This window comes from Pisolithus orientalis (genome assembly GCF_024613125.1).
Source record: "Pisolithus orientalis strain OTSU chromosome Unknown F5J12scaffold_6, whole genome shotgun sequence".
Classification (NCBI taxonomy): domain Eukaryota; kingdom Fungi; phylum Basidiomycota; class Agaricomycetes; order Boletales; family Pisolithaceae; genus Pisolithus; species Pisolithus orientalis.
Window position 1 is genome coordinate 654,137 of NW_026260787.1, and position 25,333 is coordinate 679,469.

At 50.2% G+C, this 25,333-nt stretch overlaps 9 protein-coding genes across 9 annotated transcripts; 6 read left to right on the forward strand and 3 right to left on the reverse strand.

Moving 5' to 3' along the window:
* Positions 1–121: 121 nt before the first annotated feature.
* Positions 122–1,470, reverse strand: F5J12DRAFT_813058 (uncharacterized protein). Its single transcript, XM_051744921.1, has 2 exons — positions 308–1,470; positions 122–253 (listed from the first exon to the last, which is right to left on the reverse strand). The coding sequence occupies exon 1, from the start codon at positions 1,362–1,364 to the stop codon at positions 315–317; it is 1,050 nt and encodes a 349-aa protein (XP_051602602.1). The 5' UTR covers positions 1,365–1,470; the 3' UTR covers positions 122–253; positions 308–314.
* Positions 1,465–2,485, forward strand: F5J12DRAFT_813059 (galactose-binding domain-like protein). The gene is made up of 5 exons (XM_051744922.1): positions 1,465–1,574; positions 1,645–1,753; positions 1,809–1,869; positions 1,940–2,127; positions 2,183–2,485. The coding sequence occupies exons 1-5, from the start codon at positions 1,492–1,494 to the stop codon at positions 2,360–2,362; spliced, it is 621 nt and encodes a 206-aa protein (XP_051602603.1). The 5' UTR covers positions 1,465–1,491; the 3' UTR covers positions 2,363–2,485.
* Positions 2,477–5,466, forward strand: F5J12DRAFT_813062 (nuclear pore complex assembly-domain-containing protein). Its single transcript, XM_051744923.1, has 4 exons — positions 2,477–2,503; positions 2,565–2,948; positions 2,997–3,273; positions 3,331–5,466. Exons 1-4 carry the CDS (start codon positions 2,495–2,497, stop codon positions 5,004–5,006), a joined length of 2,346 nt encoding a protein of 781 aa, XP_051602604.1. The 5' UTR covers positions 2,477–2,494; the 3' UTR covers positions 5,007–5,466.
* On the forward strand, positions 5,467–7,523 carry F5J12DRAFT_813081 (kinase-like domain-containing protein). Its single transcript, XM_051744924.1, has 9 exons — positions 5,467–5,684; positions 5,756–6,032; positions 6,092–6,187; positions 6,250–6,341; positions 6,401–6,525; positions 6,648–6,805; positions 6,910–6,996; positions 7,062–7,164; positions 7,335–7,523. The coding sequence occupies exons 1-9, from the start codon at positions 5,590–5,592 to the stop codon at positions 7,370–7,372; spliced, it is 1,071 nt and encodes a 356-aa protein (XP_051602605.1). The 5' UTR covers positions 5,467–5,589; the 3' UTR covers positions 7,373–7,523.
* Positions 7,524–8,388: 865 nt separating this feature from the next.
* On the forward strand, positions 8,389–11,128 carry F5J12DRAFT_967488 (HCP-like protein; the record flags this gene model as incomplete). Its single annotated transcript, XM_051750024.1, has 5 exons — positions 8,389–8,601; positions 8,676–9,605; positions 9,656–9,783; positions 9,804–10,230; positions 10,291–11,128. The coding sequence occupies 5 exons, from the start codon at positions 8,389–8,391 to the stop codon at positions 10,954–10,956; spliced, it is 2,364 nt and encodes a 787-aa protein (XP_051602606.1). The 3' UTR covers positions 10,957–11,128.
* A 311-nt stretch (positions 11,129–11,439) lies between these two features.
* Positions 11,440–16,358, reverse strand: F5J12DRAFT_904177 (uncharacterized protein; the record flags this gene model as incomplete). Its single annotated transcript, XM_051748496.1, has 29 exons — positions 11,440–11,629; positions 11,694–11,751; positions 11,805–11,883; positions 11,934–12,015; positions 12,070–12,131; positions 12,296–12,448; positions 12,504–12,679; positions 12,730–12,870; positions 12,923–12,997; positions 13,048–13,142; positions 13,278–13,327; positions 13,384–13,453; positions 13,550–13,625; positions 13,679–13,770; positions 13,820–13,908; positions 13,960–14,031; positions 14,060–14,089; positions 14,139–14,243; positions 14,293–14,389; positions 14,439–14,523; positions 14,573–14,777; positions 14,827–14,871; positions 14,925–15,001; positions 15,053–15,447; positions 15,506–15,564; positions 15,626–15,903; positions 15,974–16,054; positions 16,122–16,187; positions 16,244–16,358. The coding sequence occupies 29 exons, from the start codon at positions 16,356–16,358 to the stop codon at positions 11,440–11,442; spliced, it is 3,198 nt and encodes a 1,065-aa protein (XP_051602607.1).
* A 612-nt stretch (positions 16,359–16,970) lies between these two features.
* F5J12DRAFT_967530 (major facilitator superfamily domain-containing protein) lies at positions 16,971–19,577 on the forward strand (the record flags this gene model as incomplete). The annotated part of the gene is made up of 12 exons (XM_051750025.1): positions 16,971–17,586; positions 17,642–17,668; positions 17,724–17,800; positions 17,853–17,921; positions 17,974–18,162; positions 18,216–18,554; positions 18,616–18,821; positions 18,868–18,913; positions 18,962–19,099; positions 19,150–19,242; positions 19,347–19,474; positions 19,533–19,577. The coding sequence occupies exons 1-12, from the start codon at positions 17,465–17,467 to the stop codon at positions 19,575–19,577; spliced, it is 1,479 nt and encodes a 492-aa protein (XP_051602608.1). The 5' UTR covers positions 16,971–17,464.
* Positions 19,578–20,036: 459 nt separating this feature from the next.
* Positions 20,037–23,752, forward strand: F5J12DRAFT_904179 (uncharacterized protein; the record flags this gene model as incomplete). The annotated part of the gene is made up of 18 exons (XM_051748497.1): positions 20,037–20,315; positions 20,368–20,400; positions 20,462–20,536; positions 20,591–20,846; positions 20,868–20,935; positions 21,075–21,218; positions 21,283–21,327; positions 21,443–21,516; positions 21,637–21,828; positions 21,907–21,966; positions 22,016–22,123; positions 22,172–22,204; positions 22,262–22,364; positions 22,417–22,452; positions 22,534–22,743; positions 22,789–23,093; positions 23,143–23,333; positions 23,385–23,752. 18 exons carry the CDS (start codon positions 20,037–20,039, stop codon positions 23,750–23,752), a joined length of 2,580 nt encoding a protein of 859 aa, XP_051602609.1.
* Positions 23,692–25,241, reverse strand: F5J12DRAFT_813124 (uncharacterized protein). Its single transcript, XM_051744925.1, has 9 exons — positions 25,166–25,241; positions 24,950–25,111; positions 24,852–24,898; positions 24,782–24,802; positions 24,659–24,734; positions 24,455–24,602; positions 24,251–24,405; positions 23,863–24,187; positions 23,692–23,814 (listed from the first exon to the last, which is right to left on the reverse strand). Exons 1-8 carry the CDS (start codon positions 25,188–25,190, stop codon positions 23,931–23,933), a joined length of 891 nt encoding a protein of 296 aa, XP_051602610.1. The 5' UTR covers positions 25,191–25,241; the 3' UTR covers positions 23,692–23,814; positions 23,863–23,930.
* Between the last annotated feature and the right edge of the window lie 92 nt (positions 25,242–25,333).

Below are 25,333 nucleotides of genomic sequence, written 5' to 3' on the forward strand. Positions count from 1 at the left end.
GGGGGTGTTGGCTTCCGTAAATTCTGGGGCTGTGCTTTCCAAGGACATTGTCAATGGAAGCTACCAGGTGCCAAAGCCGAGATAGCCCAAAAGTGAGACTGCCACACCATAAATAGTCATACGTGCGTTAGCTGTTTCAGATTTCTTGCTAACCAACGTGTCAAATAAAGATTCCGGGCGGATATCCGAGATGAACATCTGCAATGACCGATACTGCGAGACAAAGTAAGTTAGTATGTGAGGAAGACGGATGATGCGTGTTACGGATGATGATTTTGATTACTGTAATGGACGTGTTGCTGAACAGCCTCGTCTCAACATGTCCTCAAATCCACTAGTTTCCTTCCGCGATCGCGTTCGACGGCATCTTTACCGCGCAACCCAGAACCCTTATCTAGTCGCCTAGCCCCGCCACCAACTCCGTCACCCATTGCAAGGGGGGCGTTTCCTGCATGAAGTATGCGGAACAACGTCTTAATGACACTTAAAGGATTGCGACTCCCCCATACTTTTGCACTCGCATCCTTAATACCGGCAGCTTTGAGTACCTGGTGGACGTTGGGATTGCAATGCAACCCGAACCCGACTGGACGCGGGCGCAAGATGATGCGCGTTGCACCAAACTTGGCTTCGACGTCCGTCCACAGCGTCCGATTCTCGAAGCGCTCCACGTAATCGAGGTTTCGAAGAGCCTTCGCATACGCTTTGTCGCGCGCAACGGGCATCTCGTCGTCCTTGGCCTCGCCATACCCTACAAGTCCGTCGCCATTCCCGACGACGACTAGGACGTACATGGAGTGAATCTTGCCCTTGCCGGTCTGTTGCGTGACGCGACGCACGATGAGGGGGTAGACGTGTAGATTGCGAAGCTCTTCGGAGGAGAAACGCGAGGCGGACGCCATTGCGATGACGTTACGTGCCTCGTCCTGGTGTCTGTCCTCCTCTGCTTCTGCGACACCCTCAACCTCCAAGTTTCCGCCGTTCTTCTCTACTTCTTCCAAAGAATCCATCATCTGTGCCCACTCGAAGATAGAGGGATCGTTCCGTGCAACGAGGCGATTTCTAAATCCGCGTTTAGTAGGTTTCCAATTTCTGATGTCTGCCGTATCGAGGAGGGCATCGGGTTTCGAGAGGTCTGGGAAGGGGTTGCCATACTTTGCACCCCCCGCGAGTGCCGCTGCCCTTTCTAGCGGTACTTGTTGTCTGCTAGAAGAGGGCCGCTGAGAGTCTGGTGAGGCGGGTGGTGATGATGAGGACAGCGAAGTGTAGGGCGAAGGGGACGTCGCATAACGCCTGGAAATGTTGCACGTCGACGTACAGTAGCGAAGCGTCGGCGACAATCCGACGCTGGACAGTCTCTGCATCGCTGCTCTCAACGACAGCGGCGAATAATTTTGCACGAGAACCCGTGTTTATGTCTATTTGTCACATGTCTACATATATACATGGAAGCCCCTCAGCCTGGCGTCGACCAAGATAACAACGACGAGGATGGACCAAGGCCCCAACTCAATTATCGAAGAACTGAGCGATTCAGATCACTCTAGCTTATTCTCGTACATCGATAAAGACAAGTGAGCGCCCTTCACTAAGCGCCCCTAGACGGCCTGCGTTTACACCCGTCTTTCCCTCGTCGGCATCTAGGGTGTATGGTCTGAATCTGGATGTGCCAGAGCGTGCAAAGGACATAATAAAACCCTGGGCGGACCGCGAGGATACAACGCTGTTTGCTGATTCGGGCGTCGATGACCAGGTGTGGCAGGGGCTCACGTCATCCCTCGACGCTGTCGTCCGCTAACCGCGTGCAGATGATAATTCACGTCCCGTTCTCAGAGAACGTTCGAATTAGATCCGTAGTTCTTAAGCTCGGTAAAATACCCTTACATGACCTCCACTCGATGATGCAACTGACACAATCCCGCATTCACGTGTGATGCAGGCAGGGGTGAATACACGCCGCGTCATCTTAGATTATATGCCAATTACCCGAACATAATTGATTTTGACGACGCGGAGAACACGAACCCTCACTTCAATATCAGTCTTCTAGAAGGAGAGACTGGCGCAGTAGAATACCCCCTACGGGTGGCAGCCTTCAGGAGCGTGCATTCTTTGAGCTTATATGTTGTGCGTTCTTATCACTCCAATTTCCTTTGGTAAACTGAACCCTATTCCCTCGCAGGGAGACTCTGTTGGTGGGAATCAGTCGCGGATTTACTTCATAGGATTCAAGGGTGACTGCCACTCACCCCGGAAGGAAGGTACCAAGAAGATTGAGGTACCCGCCCCCAATGCTGCAGATGCGTCCTTGGTAGAAAGACTGCTGCAGCGAGCCAGAGGGCAGCAAACGACAGCTCGATGATTCCAAGTACTTGCAGGTAGCTCGTGAGACAGGGGTTATTCACCTAATAGCACGTTTGATTACGTCAGCAACCTGTAGTTGTGTCGCGCGTGGAGTTGAGAATGCGAGAGCAACGTGTGCCCCGACATCGCCATGGACGTTGTGAGTCTTTAAGCCAGCAGGTTGTCAGCCCTGCCTCTACAGCTGACATGATCTTCGCCAGGACGATACTAGCACAGTCGCCTACTGGTTCGCGTTCTTTGGTGGAGGCGAGTTTCCATGGACCGAGCTCGAAGTCTCAGAAATCGAATCTCGCAGAGCGCGCATGGCAGACCTGCTGCTATTCGACGTCCTGCTCATCCGGGGTGGAATCCGTCAGCCAGACATGTATTATCCCCCTGTAGACATATCTTCCCTGCGTCGCTTACTTCGTGCCATCGACACATCCACCTATGATATCTTGAAGAAGGACTGTCTCGTTTATATTCTATTGAAGTGGTACCAAGACAATCGCGTGGCGCGTTTTCAGGATGAAAAATGCATACCACCACAGTTTGCGGCTCTTGCAGATGCATACTGGCATCTCGACACGGGCCATCATGTTGCAGTATGCAATTTTCTCTGCTGCGTGGTGCGCACACTGAACTTTCAACAGAAAGCCGTGTCCATACTTGCCGACGCCCGCCTCAACAGGGATTATGTCTCTAAAATCTTACAGGCACTGGCTCTTGACGATCATCCTTCGCCACTGGTCGTGAAGTATGTTCGTACTGCAAAACCACTCCTGACAGAACCACAAGACATCGATTTATACACGCTTTCGCTTGCAGATTTGAGCTTTTTAGATGCTTGGCAATATCAACGCACTTTTCCCGAGTCCTCGCCAACTAGGACGCGGCTTCTCCATAAACTGCTTGAGTGGTGTCTTTCTCGTGAGTGTCCGAGTACCTGCGTGTCCACGCCTGACCTCCTGATTATTTGGATGCTAGCTACTCCACGAACCAGCCCGCTCGTACAACTCATTGGTTTCCCGCTAAGTTCCTTCGAACAATCCCAGCTTACGTCCTACGCTCTAAACCCTCCGCCGTCACTCCCTCCTCACTCTGTGGCTGTACTTCAAGAACTCGTCTGCGTCCGACTAATCCAATCCGCTGATTACGTCGAAGCAATCAAACTCGAGCGCCAGTTCGCTGCCGTGTCCGGGTCCTCCAGCAAGGAGCGCAAACAGCTCATGGATGAGATCATATCTGCTCTCTCTCCCGCTGAATGCTGGTCACTTGAAGCTGAAGTAGGCCAGATTGCAACTGGCGTGCGCGCACCCCTTGCGTCCAGCTCTGCGATTGCCCAACGGGAACGAAGGGTTTCTGGGAGACCCCGAGTACCTCTTGGGGAGCTGAGCATGTCCTGGGAGGAAATACCAATCAATTGCCCTTCCCCATCCCTCCCTGCCTCGATCGCCAGTGATCGCAAGACTGTAGGTACACCCACTACGGCGGCCGTCAGCCCTGGTCGCTTCGATTTTGGAACTAGCAAGTCCCAAATCCACATGAATGTGTCTTCTCTATCAGCTAGTCAGAGTTCTTTGATGTCGGTGCCACACCTCGGCAAGTCACCTCAGCAGGCCGTACAGCCGTTCGCAGTACTGCCGCTCCGCCAATCGGCATCCGCTATTACTCATGTTCGCCCTTCAAGCAATGCGCTTCCCGCTGCTCGTGATACCGGTTCACCGGCTCGTGCCATGCCCCCGCAGGTATCGCTGTTCGAGAAGATGGGCAGTGCGAAGCATACTCCGAATGCATTCTATAAGCCACCTCCCAAAACCAGGTTGTCTGCCGGAACTTTGCCACCCATTCCAGCACCACCGTCGAAACCCGTAAAAACGGATGCGACCACAGCCAAGCCAACAAAAGGAGACGTTAGCATGAACTCTCAAAGCGCGCCAAGTGAAGACGAGAGCGAAGCTGAAAAAGGTAGTGATACCTCTGCCGAGTTCAAAACCCATGGAAAAGAAGCCGACATAACCGTCCTCTCCGCTGATACCGAGGATATCCCGAACCTCAGCTTTTCCGTGTTTGGGAGTTCTACGACTCAGAGGCCAAACAAAACAGGCTTGTCACACGACCAGGATGGTCACCCTTCTACGGATCAATTTGTTCAGGAGGACATGCGACGCGTTCCTCCTGGTGCGTTCCACGATGTGGAAGACGAGAGCGACAGAGAACCCCCATCTCCGCAGCATAATGCTCGTACTCGGTCTCACCTTGCCGTCGCTCGATCTTCATCGCGGAGTCCGCCACGCCAACCCACTCGTGGGAGGCGTACACCCAAAAATGGAACACTGTCGCAGAGTATTCCAGGGTCTCTAATTGATGAGGATGAAGAGCATGAGGTAAATGTCAAAGAAGAAGAAGACGATGTAACCCCTCTGCCATCTTCCCGTCCGGCTCGCAAGTCCCGTACCTCCAAACCAAATTCGTCCAAATTGGCACCCCAGCCCAAGACTCCTACTAGGCGGTCGTCGAGGCTTTCGACGGCGTCTCTGTCCCCTGAAGGCCCTGACTTGTCGCCGCCGGGGCTGACCAGAAGTAGTCGACGCAAGAGCACGAGGACCACTGGTGCAGCACCGACTGTTGCGACGAGAAGCAGCACGAGACGGAAACGATGAATAACTATGACTGACTTGTATGGTGGTAAACAGGATTTGCAAGATTCTGAATAAGAATTCACTGAGGTGCACGGAATATCCGAGCTTGACAACAGGGATGACAATTCACAAGTGTTGTCCACTGAACCACGGTTGTGTAATATCTCACGTCACTGTCCAAGCCGAAGTGTTGTCCCGGGCCAGCCCATATGTGAAAACTTGCAAGATGCAACATCGTGGTATGGCCCCAACGTGACAAAACCGTTGGGAAGTGATGTTACATCCGTGGTGGACAGATTGGGGTGAAAGCAACCATCGAAGTTCGGTACCTCTCGTAAAAGTGGTACCTTGCTGGGGTGATTTCACTCCGGCTCCCCCGTTTTTCCATCAGACTTAATTATGGTGCGTAAGAGATAAGTTTGGATCCGACAACGCCTGCCGTCATTGCGGGTGAGCATGCCTGTAGATTAGATGTTTCGGAGAGTATCACGATGCTAGTCACGGTCACGATCATATTACTTAGGTGCCGAGTTACAAGCCGGATTCCGAAACCACCTTTGTATTTATCTACCACATACCCTTTGAAAGTATCGTCCATCCGTCCATGTCTTATACTGACCTCAGGCTCGACAGCTTCTGCGTAGATGGCACGTATCAAGTACTCGATGTCATTGGCGAAGGCGCATATGGTATCGTCTGGTTAGCATTCATCCGTTCTGCGATGACGTTGCTCTTGCGCCGCTTGCTTACTCCTTGTTCTGCCCGCGCAGCTCAGCCATTCATATACCCTCTCAACGAAAAGTAGCCATCAAACGCATCACTCCTTTCGATCATGCCATGTTTTGTCTCCGTACTCTCCGCGAAATCAAACTCCTCCGGCACTTTTGTCACGAAAACATCATCTCCATCCTTGACATACTCCAACCACCTTCTTTCGAAACGTTCAAGGAGGTATACCTTGTCCAGGAATTGATGGAGACAGATCTGCATCGCGTCATCAGGACCCAGAAACTCAGCGATGATCATTGCCAGTACTTCATATACCAGGTGAGCGGCTCCGTTGAATGATAAAATTAGCGCACCTGAATTGCTGTGTGGACGCAAAGACGCTCCGCGCTCTGAAAGCACTACACTCGGCAGATGTGCTTCATCGAGATTTGAAACCTTCCAATCTTCTCCTCAACGCGAACTGCGATCTCAAGGTGAGCCGCTTGTATGACCTTCCTTTATTTTCCTCATTTGGGTACCTCCTGTTTCCTTCCAGCTCTGTGACTTTGGCCTCGCGCGATCAGCACAACCGCCACCAAACGTAGCAAACGATAGTAGCACGTTCATGACAGAGTATGTTGCGACAAGGTGCTCCTCACTCCTTCATCTGGCGACCGATTTCTCAATTCACGCACTTTCATCTGCAGATGGTATAGAGCTCCTGAAGTAATGCTGACTTTCAAGGAGTATACTCGTGCCATCGACATGTGGAGCGTTGGCTGTGTGCTGGCGGAAATGTTGAGCGGGAAACCATTATTTCCTGGCCGTGATTGTGAGTTACCGTTTCAGGTTGGATTCCATTCGTGGCGTATGTTCTTGATAGTGCGGACGATTTACTTCTTTAGACACGATTTCCATTCATGCCTCTGTGACACAGATTGACACGTGTTCCAGACCACGACCAACTTTCACTCATTCTTGATGTTCTCGGGACACCATCCATTGACGACTTTTATGCGATCTCGTCGCCAAGGTCTCGCGAATACATTCGTGCGTTACCATTCCGGAAGGGAAGGGACTTGGGTTCCATGTTCGCTGGTGCGAATCCATTGGTAGGTCCCTAGCCTTACCATTTTTATCTCAGCTAACATTTGCGATTCTTCTCCCTGTCTCCTGCGGACTGATTTTGCATGTTTGTGGGTTGTGGTTGGCTTAGGCAATTGACTTCTTGGAAAAGTGCCTGACGTTCAGCCCGCGGCGACGTATTACCGTGGTTGAAGCCCTACAACATCCCTATTTTGAGGTGAGAGCGCTGAGACCTAGTGAACTCGCAGTGGTTCACGACATATACGTCATTTCAATCTCTAGCCATACCACGACCCGGACGACGAACCTGTGGCAAACCCAATCGATCCATCTTTTTTCGACTTCGAAAATGGTGACGAGCCACTAGAGAAGGAAGAACTCAAGGGTAAGTTTAATTTGTGCATTGTAGTTCCGTGGTACTGGGTTACGTCGAGCATGGCGTATCGTCCTCGTTCTCGCACTTGTACCAGCGGAGATGTCAAAGGACATTAAATGCTACCTTGAGTGTATGTTCTCGGCTTTGCAGAAACTGACCTGTTTTTCTCTTGGAAACAGCGCTTATATATAAGGAGATTACCACCCCGCGACCTTAACGTCTGCACCTGTCGATGAGTGAGACGAACAACATCAGGAAGCGAAAAAATGGTTTAAACCTGTTTAAACCTGTCACTGACTGGTCGTGACCGCGATTCTGTCATTCCCCGTTTCTCTGATGAATGTGATGGTTGACTCCAAGCTTTGCATATTTGTAGCATGCCCAAGACAGGAGCTGGGCACATCTTTGACTTGACAAAAATTGTGGGACATCCTTGATCCCAGAATTCCGGACGAGTATTACCCCCTTTATACCAACACTTTTGTGTAGCGATGTTGTACTCATGTAATAAGTATAGGTACAAGTGCACGCGATATACTTATTGACGGGCTGCGCTTTAGCTCAAATGATGTCGACTGCGATGCTTCACGGCACCATGTTTCCCGTGCATCTGACATGTATCGCAGAAAATGTTGATGAACAGGGCGATGCTCACCACATTGGCGATCCTCCCTGCAATTGGTAAGCGAGGCTGTGGTTCCATCTTGCATGGCATACCGTGGTTTCGCTAGCTCTGAAGTCCATGAGTGTCAATTGTCCATAGCTCAGAGATCAGCGTGATGAGATAGACTCCCACTGACATATTATGGGTCCATATGTCCTCGGGAACCCGAACACCTCAGCCGACCTCAACTTGACCTTGACTGCTGTGGCTGCGATCCTCCTATAGCAGGCGCTGCGGTTCGAGTGGCTAAGCCATTAGCCATCAAATAATGTTGATGCGTAACAACGATGGATGGCACTGTACAGCTCCCAACCTGACAGTTGAAAGCGCAGTGGTTCGTTTTACTACATAATAGTGGCGACAGACTCAGCAAGGTATCCATCTCCCCCCCGCGCCCACCCCTGATTAGATCACAGCTGATCTTCGAGAAGTGGCTAGAATAAACCGACGTTCAAGGATCAAAAAGGTACCATTAGGAAAAGAAAAAGATTACGATCGGAAGGCACGTTCGAAATATTAGGTCAGGACGACTGGTCATTTAAATGACACGCAGCAGGGATTAGGTTACGATGAGCCTGCCTCCTCGCCCAACCTCGACTTGCCAACAGCAAACCAGTGCCAGGCGCGCAGATCAGCCGCCTCCCATTCCTCCTTTTCCTCCCGAACTTCTCGCTCAGTCAAGATCGCCGTCATCGCCTCAGCCACCACCTTCGCTGCCGCATTTCGAACCACCTTTGGTCGCACCAAGGCCCCATCGCGTAGACCCTAATCTTCCTGCTAATGTACGCCTCATGTCTATACCATCCACATCGTGTAGCTAAAATGTGTTCGTTGCGCCGTCTTATTATATAAACAGATGGCCAGGAACCTGGACGACCAAGCAGCCGCATTCAACCCCGGTCCGTTTCCTGACCCTTACCGTGTTTCTTCACCTTCCGCTCCTCTACGTTCACCTCCACAATACCCAGTTGATTACAGCCCAGGTGGATTCACTCAGCCGCAGCAACTTCCAGGCCGCCGAACCTCAGCCCAGCCTCCACTACTTAATCCGAACGACAGGTCTACTTGGAACACTGCACCTTCACAGCTTGGTCCTCCCCCTCCCTCCCGACAATCATACCACCACTCATCGCTGGACCCCCAACGACTTTCCCATTCACCCCCGACGGCGGCCACGGCTTACCACCAATCTCCACAACCTCCCATTCACCCAATGGCTTCGTCCGTTCCTTCGTACGCTCCTCCAAAAGCTCCATCGCCACCTAGGCAAGCAAATGGCGCACCTGCACTCACTGCTCCTCTCCCAAGTATTCAATCTCTAACGAATGCTCTACCCACCATCCAACAGCCAAATCATGACCCTGTTCACAAAATGAACTGGGCAAGAGACATCTTATTACTCGTTGATCGTGCCCAACAAAACCCATCAAGCGACACTCCCGCAGTTGGACCTGTCACGATCCACGATCCTCAACTGCAGCGTCTCGTACAAGTAGCTGTGCCTACAATTCTCCAAATCGCGTCTGTGCAGACCCATGCCCCGCCGCCGGCATATGTCGCAGAGGCCCTGTTTTTCCGTGCATCATTTGCAGCGTCTGGCGCTTATCCTGATCACATCCAACACAATCCTCGTCTTGCTTTCCGCGATTTCGAAGCAGCCGCGAGGTTTGGGCACGCTCAGGCGTGGTTCAGACTCGGTCGCGATTACGAAAGTTTCAACGATCTCCAGCATGCTCGCGAATGTTTTGAACGAGGCGCCAAACGCAACGTCGAGAGCTGTATTTACGTGAGTTCATAGTGTAAGCACGTGACTCCATTTTTCTCACGCTTCAGTAGCGAATGGGTATGGCCCATCTGATGGGTCAACTTGGACTGCCTGCTCAACCTGAAGTCGGGATACCCCTCCTTCATCGAGCGGCTACCCTTGCAACCATACAATCTACCAAACCCTGCGTATGTGTATGGTCTCCTGCTCCTGGACGAGTTTGCTTCCTGTCACTGTTCCCCAACAATTCTTTGCGCCCTTCATTCCACCACAGTCAACTGTCCAGCACGAGGCTCGACTCCATCTAGAGCGCGCTGCCTTTCTGCATTTTGCACCTGCACAATACAAGCTTGGACATGCGTATGAATTTGCAATTCCACCCTTCCCCTTCGACCCCCTCCTTAGCGTGCAGTATTACTCCCTTGCAAGCCAACAGGGCGAGGTTGACGCCGATATGGCTCTTAGTAAATGGTTCCTGTGTGGCGCTGAAGGTGCATTCGAGAAAGACGAACACCTTGCATACACTTTTGCCGAGAAGGCGGCACGCAAGGGTTTGCCAAGTGCTGAATTTGCTATGGGATACTACCAGGAAGTTGGCGTAGGAGGTCCAAAGGATATCAATGCCGCTCTCAACTGGTATCAGTTGGTAAGTTTTCATTCCATTTGTTTTTGTTTTTAGTCTGACGAATATTATTTGAACTGAAAGGCGTCAGACCATGGCAACGCAGACGCCGTGCACCGTCTTGCGGCATTACAACAACCATCGCCACACGTGTTGTCTCGACAGGAGCATGATCACATCACTGAGGACAAACTCGTTCGGAAGCGCACTCAAGCCAAACAGCGCTCGGAGCGCGCGAGTGCGGATGGAGGATTTAGTAACCCGCGGCCATCGCTTGAGGACAGCCAACGTGTCGTCGACCTGATTAGGAGAGACTCGATCGCGCGCTCAACTGCACCGGATCCACAGTCACCCCCAGCTCCTGCCCAAGGGATGTCTGCCATTGTTGAGAACGTTCCACCCGCCGGCGTGAATACGAATGCCCACTTGTCACAGAGTTCTAGACAGTTTCCGAACCAGCACCGATATACGCTCGTGGATCCCGGCTCGGCATCCTCTCGTGGTCCTTCGCCTCCGAGAACCCAGTCACCGCAGTCGCCGACTTATGCACGTCCGGCAGGACGTCCTCCCGCTCAGCGTACAGCAAGTGCTCCCGCTGCGGGTGGGCTACCTACTCAAGGTGGACTGGAGGGTAGTGGTGGTGTACCTCCACCATCCAAGCAACGTCCGACAGCGAAGGGACCCTCAACGTTCGCTGAGATGGGTATTCAGGGCGCGAGGCTTGAAGAAAAGGAGTGTGTGATTATGTGAAGCATTCATACATACAAACGCAGTAAGTATGGTGGATATCACTGCGTCCCTTCGTTTTTTCTTCTTCTGTTGTTCGTCGGCTACGTGCATCGTGCGCAGGCAAACGCATTCCGGGTACTAATACATATACACATTGAATCGTTCGTTCAGTTCAGGTTTTGAGCCCGCCTTCGTCGATGCACCTGTTCCTACGTATGCTATTTATACCCAAGCATCAAGATAGACATCCACCTGTTGCATTGCAGATGAACCAGCCGCGGTAACTGTTAACAAATGATGTTAACGCCTCGTTCAATTCCCCCTTCTCAGGTTGCAGCTGTCTGTCCCTAGCTTCAATTTGACATCTGCGCGAATGGCTTTACAATCTGACTGCTCAATGCATACGATACTGTACAAAACAGATACATCAAATATGGGGCATATATATATCTCTAAACCGATCGCTGTAGGGGGTACTGTATATTTGAGGTCTGGTCAACAGGTTCACCAATCTAAAGTGGAGTCGCCACAAGAATCTCCATTACATCCTGCACCAGTAGTGGCAGCTGGCGGCCCATCTAAGTGGTCCGCTGCGATCTCGATACCTTGGCCACCACCGCGAGATAGAATCTCGGCCGTGGCCTGCTTGATCATCCATTTGCTGGTGCCTATGACAGCATCTAGTTCTTCAGGACTCGGGAAGCAGGAGCTGCAGGTCGTCCCCTTCTTGTCTAATGTCGAATGAAATGATTGAATACTGCATGTCGTTCAGGCAGGTACCGTCGCTAAGGCGGAAGTTACGCTTGTGTAGCGGACCTGTTAGGAACGTCCCTCAGTGATGCCCAACAAACAGCGAAAGAGAGACGTACAAGAAACATAAATGTCGCCTTGTTTATCGTCGCCGACGATACCATGGTCAAGCACAAATGCACGTTTGTGAGGGCACATCTCGGTTCAATGTTAGAAAGTCTCATTGACCTCAAAAAGGGTTGCTCTACCTGCTGAGTAGCGAAGAAACCCTTCTTTGGTACGTGGAAAATGGCCAATTGAGAGTCTCCGTATTTCACAGCTACAGAACTGCTTCACCCATTCAGTTCTGTACGCGGAGATGCGGCTAAGAGAAAGAAAACCCACGAGGTAGTATCAGAAAGCTCTAAGTCTTGGACTGTGGCCAACTTGCGCCACTTCCACTCGGACTTAGGGCGTTCCAATGGCGGAGGAATGGAATTTCGCCGGGGGAAATTGCTTGGGCCAATCGGCGGGACGCTGCTGTTCGCGCTCTTTTATAATCTCTACCTGCTGTTGACGCTCATCCTGGGCTACTTAAGAAGTGTTGGCAGGAAAGGAAGAACAAGCTTACTGTGTTTACAAATTGGCGAAACTGCCGCCGCCTGGCAGGATCCTTGACTACTACACTCCACTCGTCATGGTACGTGCCGACCAAGGTAGCCATCTCAGCCTCGAGCTCATCACAAATCCCGAGTTCATCGTCTAACAAGATCTTCTGAAGTCTCTGGAGCCAGGATTAGTGAAATCAGGCATAAACTGGCAATGCTAAGTATGCGTACCTCGATTCCTCCCTCAAACTGTTCGACCCAGCGCGCAGTGCGCATAAGCTTGTCTGCTGTGCGAATATAGTACATGAGGAAACGGTCAAGAATTCGTATGACTTTCGAAGGCGGTACATCCTTCGCGAACAGTGTGGCATGGCGAGGGTTCGTGCCGCCGTTCCCAGCCAAGAAGACTTGCCAACGACGATCAGAGGCGAAAGAGAAACATAATCAATTATCTTACTGTTCCAGCCCTTGTCTGTGGCGATCAAACCAAAGTCCTTTGACTGCGCTTCTGCGCACTCTCTGGTGCAACCACTGACCCCGCCTTTAAGTTTATGAGGCGAGCGTATACCTTTGTAACGTTCCTCGAGACGGATCGCCACTGACGAACTATTAGGCAGGCGAAGCAGGAAAAGAATTACACAGTGACATACTTCCGACTGAATCTCCAACACCGTATCTGCACCACGTCGTGCCCACGCAGGATTTGACGGTACGCAACGCTTTGCCTGCGGGCTGACTCAGCATTGAGCGGGTCTAATTCCTCTGGGTTACCTACCATATGCATGGCCACTCTCAAATCCAGCATTAACTAGTTCTTCCCAAATGTCTGGGAGGTCTTGCTTTTGCGCACCAAACAAATCAATGCGTTGTCTGTCAGAAGTTCGATGTCAGATACAACTTCACAAGTGTAATGCACTGCGCTTCACCCTCCCGTTATCTTCGTGTATAATTTGTCTGCTCGTTGTTTAAGACAACTGGGCGTGAGGATGTAATTATGAGAGCCACGTACATTTCTTTGCAACTTGTCCAAGAACAATCAACTTGTCTGGAGTGATCTGCCCAATAAGTTTGGTTGAGACCAGACAGGGGAAATAATGGCTCCCAAAAATACCTCGCCTCCAGCAACTCGCGGCACCACGGAGAATGTACCTAAGGACACGAGTAAGAGCATGAAAGAACAACTAGAGGGAATTTACCATCTCTCTGTATGTTTGCCAGGCACCTACCCGGTTTAGTAATGAGTCCACGGGGAAGAGTGTATTGACATAAATTCCTACCTGTCATTGGTGTCTTGGTTAGAATGATGTGATGGGGCGACAACGAGTTCGTTGTACATTGAAGATAGGATAGATGCTGTATATATCCTAAGCGAGGGGAGAAATTCAGTGTAAGAAGAAGGTACGTACCAACTGCAGGCCTGCACAACTCGCAGCCAACCGAGTCTGGCTTAGCTCCCGCAGATTGCATGACCTCAGGAAACGTCCTCAACTTCCGTAGTCTGCATAAAAATATGTCAGACGTAGACAGGGACCAGATAGACGCCTTACTTAATGACAGTGAAGAGTTCCTGACGAGACATGGTGAAGTGTGTGCAAAGGTTGTTAGACACAGCGTGTCCAGCTTTCTTCATTTCAGACTGGGGCGTGTGATTAAGCTTGCGAGCCTGAAGTGGGTGATAACTACCAACCTTGAAGAGATTGGTGACTAAGGGCATGCAACCGCCGCAGCCAGTTCCAACTTTGGTTTTGCACTTCAAGTCCTCCATGTCCGCTGATGCCTTCTTTGACACATGCCACAATAGCACCCTTCGTCACGTTCTACAGGGGATGATGCGAAACCGACGTTGACAGGTGTGTAATGACTTACATGACAACTGCAAACTTGAGTGTCATCATCCAGGTCGGCGCCATCGTCCTCGCCTTTCTTTCCGACTCCAACAATGAATTGTGATGGCGGCACATCGATAGCTTTCTGATATGACTGAGAAGAGGAAGGTCAACTGGTTTTGATATAAGCTCACCTTTTTCTTGACCAAGCTAATAAGTTTGACATAATCCGAGGTGTCCCCAACCATCATCCCGCCTAGCAGATGTTTGCCGTCTGCAGTGAAGATGTACCTAGAAGCAAACTAAGTTCCTGCACAGGAATTACCTACGATGAGCGTACTTTTTATACACAAAAGAAAATGGATCCCTATAGGTCAGACATTCTATAGGTTCATTAGAACCGGAGCCGTGTCTCTTCGAATTATCTTCGCTCGTGGTCCGTAATTGAGGAAACCTTCTGCAGAGAGACGCTACCCGATTTCAGTATGTGCTGCTTGTTGGATGCTGGGGTTGTCGAGGCATTGGAGTCGTCGATCTTAATTTCCCAAGCCGGCTTTCCGTCTTGGGCAGATCCGGCACGTGAAAGCTTGTCAGCTTGGGTATCTTCGACCTTCCGACTTCTGGTAGCCGTGCCCCGGGGTACTCGCTTATCTAGAAAGTAGTCGCCAAAAGAAGCAACCTATAGCCTACTGTCAATTTTACCAATCAGACGCTAACTTGGCACGGACATCAACACCCATGAGCTTCAGCTTCGTTGACAAATCAGGCATGTTCTGTCAGTCAACTTAGTTAGGCTAATAGGTTGTCGGAGCCGATAATTACAAACCATTTGTCTAGGTTTAAAACCTCCGACGTCGGTCTGCACTTGAGTAAGGTTGAAGGCCAGGATGTCCGCCATTTCGACTGTAAAACATGAGCACACACCATCTGAGGGAACAGTTTGAAATGATGTACCTCCTGGGCCAATAAGACCGAAGGTATTCTCTCGCCAGCTGGCACACTCTCCGATCGCGTAGATATCGGGAATACTTGTCCTTAGGTAATCGTCCACAGTGATTCCACCTCTCACCCCACATTTTAACCCTGCTTTCCTTGCTAAATCATCGCGAGGGGAAATCCCGATTGCATAAACAACCATCTCGGCGTCCAATTGATCATCGTTTGATAGGACAAGTCCGGTCAAGACGCCCTCCGGAGTGGTCACGAGACTCGTTACAGACGTCTTTGTAAGGACTTCAACTCCCATGGCCTCAATGCAACGCAGGACAATCTCGCCACCCTCGTCGTCAAGCTGACGAGATAGAGGATATGCCTGGCGATTGATTATAGTGACTTTCCCGATGGTTTCTCTGGAATATCCGGTACATCAGTTCCTCCCGAGAACCAACAGGTAATAAAAAAACGGACAGATCAAAGACAGCTTTGGCAGCTTCAAGACCAAGTAGACCCCCGCCAACAACCACAGCCTGACGAAGGTAAATAACAAAGCTCGGTATACATTCGTGCAAAAAATTTAAAACCACGAACCCGGCCGCCTCTGACATGATTTTCTTCAGAGTAACTCAAGATCTTATCGAGGTCCGAAATGTTTCGATAGACGAAAACACCCTTGGTCTGCGCGACACGTTCCGGGGGGATATACGGTGGCAGTGTACTCTCAGAGCCTGTAGCAAGCACGCAGTAATCGTAATTAATTAGACGGCCTTTGCTCGTCTTTACGAAGTGCGCAGCGGTGTTCATAGATGTGACTTGTTCGCCGGTATAAAAAACAAAATGCTCGGGGTCCTGCCGAGCGTACCATTCCACTGTCAATATTTTTGGAAGGGAAAAAAAGACGAGTCAACGAGGGCAGAAATGATAAGCAGGGCTGTTTACCTTGATTAAGGTAAAGCTTCTCCACGGAGCGGTGTTGAAAATATTCTGTAAGAGCCACGCGATTGTAAGCCAGGTGCGTTTCTGCCGCAAGACACCCAGGGTGAGCCACATATCAAAGAGATAAGAGCCATACACAAGTATAACAAACCTTCGCCACAGGTTACCACCCGATAGTGTTTGGCCTCATCTAAGTTGAGTATCTTCTCAATAAAGGCTTGAAATTGGGAGATATCAGCGTGCATATATAAAGTTCACGATTTTTTTCCTCACCAATGCCCACCATTCCCAGTCCAACCACGAGAATGGTCTTAGGTGTCCCGAGTGGTTTGGAAGCATGGGATGCTGGCACACCAACGCAGTCACTCTGGTCTAGTGTACTGTTCATCATGGCACGTTCGACTTCTATCGACACAGTCCTCAGTGTGATGGGGGTTCGGGCGGGAGAGTGTGGTTGAGGTCAGTGTAATGGACAGCTGCCTTTCGACTTGACTGATAGCGTTTCGGTTATGATAAGGCTCCAACCGAGTCGCAAAAATGACGAAACGATGTCTCCCCGTCGCATATCCAGATATCAGAGAAATCAACTCCATTTTCCTTCAGAGTTCCTGGCCTATTCCGAGGTGAGTCGAGGGGCTTATCTCCGAATATCGCCTAGTAAGTGCTGTCGCACTGTCACAGGCACGACGCAGAGATAACGAGGATAAGAGCGCTGGCGACCAAACATTTTGTTCTTGGTTACCTTCCGCATTCATGCTTAAGGGACCCCGGACACTGCGCTTACTACCCTGATGATGTTCCTCGACCCTGCTTGGCACCCATATGCGGGTAAGTTCAAAGAAATTATTGACGACCGAGTGTCAGCGAGTACCTCGGCTGAGGGAGCCTAGGTATGTTCATTTCAGGTGACGTGCACTGCTAATCCATTTATCGCGGCTTTGGTTGCGCAGAGCGCTCAGGGGTTGCTCCCGAATTTCTTGCTACGTATTTGTTTTTACAGGAAGGCAAAAAAGCACTCCCACGAAGAAACTTATCACCGTAATATCTCCTCTGCGGCACAATCTAAACTTAGGTGTGGGGAATCAAAACTTCGATCCGTCGAATACCTTCAAGGGATATGTCGGACCGCGAGCGCGATTTCCGTTCATCCGCACAGGTTGACCATGGTTCCTTCGGAACCCAGTTGCATTCGAATTTTTTTTTCTAGTCTCACCGTCTCACGACCTTATCTTCGGACGTTTCCCTTTCCTTATCATTGCTGTGGCCCCACTGACAGTACCCGTGTCGCTCATTAAGGGGAGCCATCCTTATCTCTGACATGTCTCCTGGTCGCGCCAGATCCAGGCTGCATGCACATATCTCTGCAATGCCGTAAGTGGACGTCGCCACAACATGATAACACCATGTTGGACCTCTCCGCTATAAAGCGCCATAAAATACAAACATGGAAACAGAGGCCTAACGAATTCTCTCGAAGAAGCAGATCAGACCAACATGGCGTCCTTGATTTCCCCCAGAATCAACCTCAAGGATGTCGTTGTTAATCCTGCCAATTTGAAGTGCTCGTCTTTACCATTGTTCTCTCTGCGAAATCAATATTCCGTCAACTTCCATCTGTAGGTTCCCGTTGACCTGGCTCCGGCACGAGTGCTAACCTTATACACATCACAGCTCTTGGCTAGGATTTTTCGTGGCTTTGTACGTCCTCTGAACGTTCATTATCTGTCGTTAATGACAAAGTCCTCGGTTTCAGTCTTTCTTGGTTTGCCTTTGCCCCCCTCGTTCCAGACGTAATCAAACAAGATCTTCAACTGACTTCTGCGCAAGTCGGTAAGTACACACTAAGCCATCGATGATCTTATACACTGACTTCTTCCGTCAGGCAACTCCAACGTGGTCTCACTATGCGCAACACTTCTTGTGCGGGTCATCGCTGGGCCACTGGTTGATCGTTCGTAGTGTCCAATTCGTGCCACCCGGACCCTTCTCATTGCCATCCGCAGGATTTGGCCCACGTAAGGTCATGGCTGGTTTGCTTATATGTGGCGCCATCCCTTCGGGCCTGGCTGGAACTGCACACACAGCGAGCGGGCTCTACATTGTTCGTTTTTTCATCGGTATTCTAGGGGGCACTTTCGTGGCATGCCAGGCTTGGACCACGGCGTTTTTCGACAAAAATGTAGTTGGAACTGGTGCCTGGAGTTTATCCCATGTACACGATATTTAGACTGACATACAATTTTAGCGAACGCTCTGGCAGGCGGGTGGGGCAATGCAGGCGGCGGATTCACGTTCATCGTTATGATTGCTCTGTATAACTCCTTGATTTCAGATGGACTCACACCACATGTGGCGTGGCGTGCGGCGTTTGCAATCGTACCAGTGCCTTTCCTCCTGACTGTTGCAGCCGCCACTCTGGTATTTGGGACGGATCACCCTGCTGGCAGGTGGAGTGACCGACACAAGGCCATCGCGCATGGAATCAAAGATGCAGATGCACTCCCCGCTTCTCACGAGCATAAAGACGATGCGATCAAAAAAGAGGGTTCCAGTGACATTCAGGTTACCGTATCCGCTGTTCAGGGTTTGTGTCTGCCGTCACTTCATAACGCGTATGTACTGATGTGATTGATGATCACTAACAGCTCTGGAATCTGAACTAGACTTCGCTGTGAACGAGCCAGTCACATGGGCGCTTGCAGTGAAGGTCATCGCTAGACCTTTGACTTGGTTGCCGGCGCTAGCGTACCTCACAACTTTTGGCTACGAGCTAGCCATCGACGCTAACCTGGCGAATGTGTTGTTTACCCTTTACAAGTCGCCTACATTCGGGCAAACTAAAGCTGGATATGTTAGTTGCAATACAAAGCCATTGCCCATCTTTGACCCCCTTCTAGATCGCATCTATCTTCGGTTTCTTGAACGTCCTCACCCGCCCCTTAGGCGAGTTCATTTTATAATTGATTCCTCTGTTATTAACTTCAAGCGCAGGTGGATACTTTGGTGACTTGATTTACGAAAGATTCGGCGTTCCGGGAAAGAAGTACCTCCTGATAATCCTAGGCGTCACGCAAGGATTATTATCCATCGGTCTTGGGTTGTATATCGACAACAACCAACACCCTTCGTGTAAGTGTTTTCTCGCTCGACGTGCTTGAGTGAACTGACTGGAGGCGCAGTGACAATCTTAATTGTCTTCCTCATTTTGGCCGCTTTCGTCTGCGAAGCTGCTAACGGTGTTAATTTTTCCCTGGTACCCCACTGCAACCCTTGTAAATGCACCTCTTTTGTTGAAGTAAATACATCCTCACAGCGTTTTTGCAGGTTCTAATGGTTTCATGGTGAATAATGAAGTAAGATTCTGTGATACATGCAGCTAATAGCCTACAGAGTGGCATTGTAGGGGGTATGGGAAACTTCGGAGGCATCGTGTTTGCTATGATTTTCCGATTCCAACCTGCTCCCCTTGGCAAGGCGTTCTGGATTTCTGGGATTATTGCCGTGGTATGTGGCATCCAATCTCTTTGGTGTTCCTCTTCAATCAATTCATTTTGGGTACTAGGTTATCAATCTGTTCATCACGGTTATTCGCGTGCCACGGGTCTGATAAGGAGAAAATTCGTACTATGTATAGTTGTCTCGGAGAATGGAGATGCTACGAATAGTAGAAAAAAAGATTTCATGCATTCCTGATATATTGAAATCATCAAATGTGTACCGTAGAAACCACGGATCACTAGGATGTTAAGTTTTGCCCATCGGCCGAGTTCCAGTACCTTGCGACTTATCGTCCAACCACAACCGCTGCAGAAGTAAAGCGCGCGGAATCAACACCAGCCTAGGCCTTAGACGAGTCAAATCGGGATCAACTTGACATGTCAACAACTATCAGTGATCGAGATCCACTACATGAAAGGGAGCGGATCTGCAGGTCGAGACCCCGGAAACCGAGATGGCATTTCAAGCGGATAACGGGTACCCCTTAGGATGCCTCCGGTTTATTAGTTTCAGCTTGCGAGGTGAGGAAAAGTGAGTCCCAATTCCCCAACTACAAGATATCTTAAGAATGTTTGACGAATATGTCGACTCACTGATCTTTGAACAGTCTTCGTCGAGCAGAAGCAGCAGCTCGCCGGAGTCAACTCTGCTGTCCACTCCTTTCACTTCCCCGCCTGCGTCACCCGAACCTTCACCCGAGTCCTTAACAAAGGGTGGCTTACAACTCCTTTCAGCAACATTCTTACCAGCATCTCTCCACGACGGCTCTGCAAGAGATGGGCCCCCCTTACCTGAAGCCCTCCCCCAATTGCCACTTAATATGACGCCGGAGGAGGTTGCCGAGCTGGTGTGCTGTCTATTTACCCGATTATCGAAGGCGCTTACGATGTCGGACGTAGGATCGCGAGACTCCTGACAATTGGGTAAAAAGAGTGAGCGTCTCCAACTGACTTGTTGGCCAAACCCACTCACCCACTCTTGAATCTCTTCCAGAATCCAGACCTCGTCCGTTTGACTGGAAAACACCCTTTCAACTGCGAAGCACGGCTCTCGTCGCTCTTCGATGCGGTAAGCACGTCTCAAACCTCTTCTTGTTAGCTAAGTAAAACGGCCAATGCACAGGGATTCTTGACACCAGCCCATTTGCACTACGTTCGGAATCATGGAGCAGTGCCTCGGGTCAGCGAGACAATGGCCGTCGAATGGACCATACGCATCCATGGCCTTGTACAGCGCGAAGCAACGTTTACCTTGCAACAACTAAGCGAATTGTTCCCCGTTGTGACACTACCAGTGACGTTTGTGTGTGCCGGGAACAGAAGGAAGGAGCAAAACGTCGTTAGGAAAACCCTTGGATTCAGCTGGGGAGCTGCAGGATGTGCGGTATACTCGTGAGAAGCTGTGCATCAAACTAACATTTCCGCTTCAGTATCCACCGCGCTATGGACAGGCGTCTATTTAGCAGATGTCTTGGCACATCTTAAACCGATACGCAGAGTGGCGAAACACGTAATCTTCGAGGGAGCAGACAGCCTTCCCAACGGCCATTACGGAACTTCTCAACTCCTATCTTGGGCAGCGGACAAGAACAAGGGGATGCTTCTAGGTGACGAAGCTCTCCAACTGTGCTGTCTACTCAAAGCTGAAGTGTACTTTAGCATGGGCCATGAACGGCCTACCTCTCGAGCCAGACCATGGCTTTCCATTAAGGGTTGTCATCCCCGGACAGATCGGAGGCCGATCCGTGAAGGTACTGTCCTCGGTAACCACTAGATAGCGGCGCTGGGGTCTGACTGTCTTCGACTCTTTATAAGTGGCTAAAGCGAATCGAGATCAGTGATCATGAGAGCCAACATCATGTGGGCGCCCCTCATTTGCAAATATATATCTTGGCTGATTCCGATTGTAGCTACATTATTGGGTTAGGGCCGATGTGACTGCCATAATAGAAGGTCGTGTACTTACGACTTGCAGGATAACAAATTGCTCCCAAGCCAACTCATGCCTGATCAAGCACGTGCTGAGAAGCACTGGTGGTATGATCCCAGGTCTGTCTCATGAAATAGCCTTCGAAAATGAAGATGAAATGACGAACTGCGATCACAGATATATCATTACGTATGCCGGTGATACAAGTGTTCATTAGCCGAAGGCTGACCATTTGACAGAGATCTAAACGTGAACAGCGCAATTGCTAAACCCGACCACAACGAGACATTGGTTGTGGCCAAGCACTTACTATCGGACGCTGTCGCCCCTTCGTACTCCATTCGCGGGTACGCTTACGCTGGCGGCGGACGACGTGTGACTCGGGTAGAGGTATCACTAGACGAAGGGACAACGTGGGCCTTAGCGGATGTGTACGTCGAGGTCTCATTCGATTTTATCGGTTCTCACATAAGCTGCACAGCGAATACCCCGAAGATCGTTTCCGTGAGATTTGCCACGAAGGACTCGACATACGGAATTCTCGACCTCTCTGAGAGAGATACGTCATTGTAAGTGAAGACAATCGTTAGGACGTAACTTTACCGACGCATATTTCAGCTGCTGGTGTTTCTGGTCCTTCGACGTGAAGTACGATGCTCTGACAAAGTGTAATGCACTGGCTGTTAGGGCATCGGACGAGAGCAGCATACTTCAGCCACGAGATATGTAAGGAATCAGTGTCTCGTAACAACTTCGCAATTCTGAATCTGGCAGGTATTGGCACTCGTTAGGCATGATGAACAACTGGTCTGCACGCACATAGTGTAAAGCATCTGTTCAAGTATTGACGGACCTTGTGGGCAGGTGGTTCAGGGTAGCCGTGAACAAGACCGAGAACGAGAACGACATTGTTCTGCATTTCGAGCATCCGACCCTCGCTGGGACAGCAAGTGGAGGCTGGATGGAAGTATGTCAAGGGTATAAATGAGTATATCGCACTGCAGCTTACACCACTTCAGCGATTGAAAACGTCAGGTCAGGACATCACGAAACCAGTATTCGGGAAGACTGGCAGTTGAAGAGAAACTCGAATGATGTCAAACCAAAAGTGGAGGAAGTACCCTTAACCAAACCAGGGGTCACTCGGAAAATTACCTATTGAAGAGTTGAAGAACCATGATCGGGCACAGCCCTGGTTTGTCGTCAACGGAGAGGTTTACGATGGAACGCCTTTTTTGAACGAACATCCCGGCGGCAGCGATTCGATCACCCTTGTCGCAGGCGAGGATGCTTCCGAGGACTTCTTCGCGATCCATTCAGCGGAAGGGAAAGCAAAACTGGCGCAAGTAGGTACGACTTGCAACAGGAAGGACCTAACTAACGGGCCTCAGTTCCACATCGGGACTTTAGTAAAGTCAGGAACAGGAAACGCGGATCCTGATGACAAAACAGCAGATGGCGAATTTCTGGAGCGAGCGAAGTGGAAAGATGTCAAGCTGACAAGAAAAGTTCAAGTAAACCACGACACCTTCCTCTATCGATTCGAATTACCACGGCCAGATCAACCACTTGGACTTCCTGTGGGGCAGCACGTATTCGTTCGTCTCAAGAGAAAAGACACCGGCGAGCTTGTCCAAAGGGCGTACACTCCTGTGACACCAGAGGGAGCTGTCGGGTTCATCGAGTTATTAGTCAAGTTGGGTTTCCTGCCGTTCATCGTGACAAATGATTCTGAAGATATGCAGGTTGTACCTACCGTCCGCAGAGTTTCCGGCAGGCGGCAAGATGACGACAGGATTCCATCAGCTTGAAGTAGCTGACACTGTGCAACTGAAGGGCCCGCTGGGATCCTTCATATGGAAGGGGCTGGGCGTGGCAAATTGGAGAGGCTCCGAGAGGAAAGTAAAGGAGGTTGGAATGATATGCGGTGGAAGCGGTATGCGTTAGAAACCACGAAAATCCTTCTGGCTGATCACAGACGATATAGGTATTACGCCAATCCTCCAGGTCCTGCGCAGCATCTTCCTTGACACCAGCGATACAGAGACGAGAGTATGGGTGATAAGTGCGAATAGGACCGAGGAGGACATTCTCTGTCGTGCTGAACTTGACCTATTGTTTGCACAACACGGCCCACATCGCCTCAAGCTGCATTACGTCCTCAGTAAGGCACCAGCCACATGGGAAGGGAGTACTGGCAGAATCAACGAAGAGCTGCTGAAAGCTCACATACCGGGTCCGTCCGAACACGGTATAGTCCTAGTGTGCGGACCAGATCCAATGATCAACCAAGCTGTGAAGCCAGGACTCAAGGCCGCTGGGTGGAATATCGAGAACCACCTCGTAGTATTCTGAAATCAAGCTTACAAGTACATGATGCTATAGCACGAATGTGATGCACCATCTGCCTGTGTTTGCTGTATAGGAGCTGTCAGTACGATTCACACTTCCATCGTTCTACATACCATTACTGCTGAATAACCCATGGATACAATTTGCTTAGAACACGCTGACCTTCCGCCGCGCCACCGTTCTACTGAATTGCATTCATATAACCGATCCACCACTCCTCAAACTTGCAACAGCCCAAACTGCCCTCCACACCCAGTTCTTCTGTCTCTTTAGTGGACAGACGGCAGTCGCGAGGGCGGGGAGTGGCGTCACTGGGTGGTGAGTCGTCTGGAACGATATGGTGATGAGGAAGGCCCAGAATTTTGGCGAACATTAAGCATATCTCGTATTTGGTGAATGGTTCTGGTGCGGAATAGTGAATTATACGAGGGAAGCGGTCTGTTCAGGTCTGGGTAAATGCTTTTTGAGCCATCGGTCGCATATCGAGAGTAATCGACTGACCCAACAAACGAACCAAAAAAGCGGCAATGTCTAAGACATTCGTAGGGTATCGAGTAGCATAGTGGTCCATCTTGTATTTCTTTCCAGACTGATCCTCAACGACGTCAAGGAGAATATTGATTGCAGAATCAGAATTTTTGGGTGCTGGGCCATACCTGTTGGGAGATGTTGGATTAAATCCTTTAGGATTATAGTGAGACTTGCAATACGGGGACTCGGAGAACAATAACTGTTGCAGCATCAACAGAGAGGGCGGCAATTTCGCCATCTCGCTTGCTCATTCCATAAAGCTGCAGTGGGTTTGGCTCTGACCATGGGTGATAAGGGGGCGACCTGCCATCGAAAACGTAATCTACACATCACACATAAGGATAACGTGACCATTGAGTATTTGAAGTGATCGCTCACCAGTAGATATGCACACCAAAGTAAAGCGGAGGTCGTTGGCCAGTATAGCAAGGTGTCGAGGCACATCCACATTCAACTACAACTGGGTTATTGATGGCAAGTACGGCTCTATTATAAACAAACTTTGGCAACGCCTTCGGGATCCTAGGCAACGATGTGTCAGACAAGCGTGAGACTAATCCGCAGTTCATACTTTCTCGGCGACGTCTGGCCTCCTCTCAGCTGCACAGTGAATGACCCCTCGAGAGATGTCCAATGAATTCGACCCAATCGGAAAGGTAATTCACGCACAGTCTGGTTTGAATTCTTCGAAAAGCCGTCTGGTATGGTCTACCTGGGTAAGATCAGCTCGTACCAGGTTTCCCATAGCTCGGGAGTGGGAAAGACCGAGAACAGTGTGGGGGCCAGCACGGAAAGCGTCATATACAGCACTGCCGAGAACTCCTGAAGCTCCTGAAAATCAAATCAGATAACTGAATCGAGCCAGTGATACGATCGCTGCAGCACCTGTTACCAAAACTCTTTTCGCCATGTTCGACGGCCGCTGGAGCTTATCGCAGGTGGTGGATCCGTGGATGAGCTTGAGGATTGATTAGCAACATGCGAAGGCCGATAAGCCCCTCCCGATGATTACGTAATCATCGGGTTCACAGCCCCTCGAAGTTCGAATTGATG

Excerpts from the sequence above, each read along its gene's own strand:
- F5J12DRAFT_813081 (XM_051744924.1), top strand. The coding sequence starts at position 5,590 with ATGTCTTATACTGACCTCAGGCTCGACAGCTTCTGCGTAGATGGCACG. Across the intron at positions 6,188-6,249 it reads ACGCGAACTGCGATCTCAAG|CTCTGTGACTTTGGCCTCGC; the intron begins GTGAGCCGCTTG and ends GTTTCCTTCCAG. Across the intron at positions 6,806-6,909 it reads TCGCTGGTGCGAATCCATTG|GCAATTGACTTCTTGGAAAA; the intron begins GTAGGTCCCTAG and ends TGGTTGGCTTAG.
- F5J12DRAFT_813062 (XM_051744923.1), top strand. Across the intron at positions 2,949-2,996 it reads ACACGGGCCATCATGTTGCA|AAAGCCGTGTCCATACTTGC; the intron begins GTATGCAATTTT and ends AACTTTCAACAG. Across the intron at positions 3,274-3,330 it reads GCTTGAGTGGTGTCTTTCTC|CTACTCCACGAACCAGCCCG; the intron begins GTGAGTGTCCGA and ends TTTGGATGCTAG.
- F5J12DRAFT_813059 (XM_051744922.1), top strand. The coding sequence starts at position 1,492 with ATGGACCAAGGCCCCAACTCAATTATCGAAGAACTGAGCGATTCAGAT. Across the intron at positions 1,754-1,808 it reads ATTCGGGCGTCGATGACCAG|ATGATAATTCACGTCCCGTT; the intron begins GTGTGGCAGGGG and ends AACCGCGTGCAG. Across the intron at positions 2,128-2,182 it reads ATTCTTTGAGCTTATATGTT|GGAGACTCTGTTGGTGGGAA; the intron begins GTGCGTTCTTAT and ends ATTCCCTCGCAG.
- F5J12DRAFT_813124 (XM_051744925.1), bottom strand. The coding sequence starts at position 25,190 with ATGGCGAAAAGAGTTTTGGTAACAG. Across the intron at positions 24,899-24,949 it reads CGAAGAATTCAAACCAGACT|GGGTCATTCACTGTGCAGCT; the intron begins GTGCGTGAATTA and ends ACATCTCTCGAG. Across the intron at positions 24,603-24,658 it reads TTTGGTGTGCATATCTACTG|ATTACGTTTTCGATGGCAGG; the intron begins GTGAGCGATCAC and ends TGTGATGTGTAG.
- F5J12DRAFT_813058 (XM_051744921.1), bottom strand. The coding sequence starts at position 1,364 with ATGCAGAGACTGTCCAGCGTCGGATTGTCGCCGACGCTTCGCTACTGT.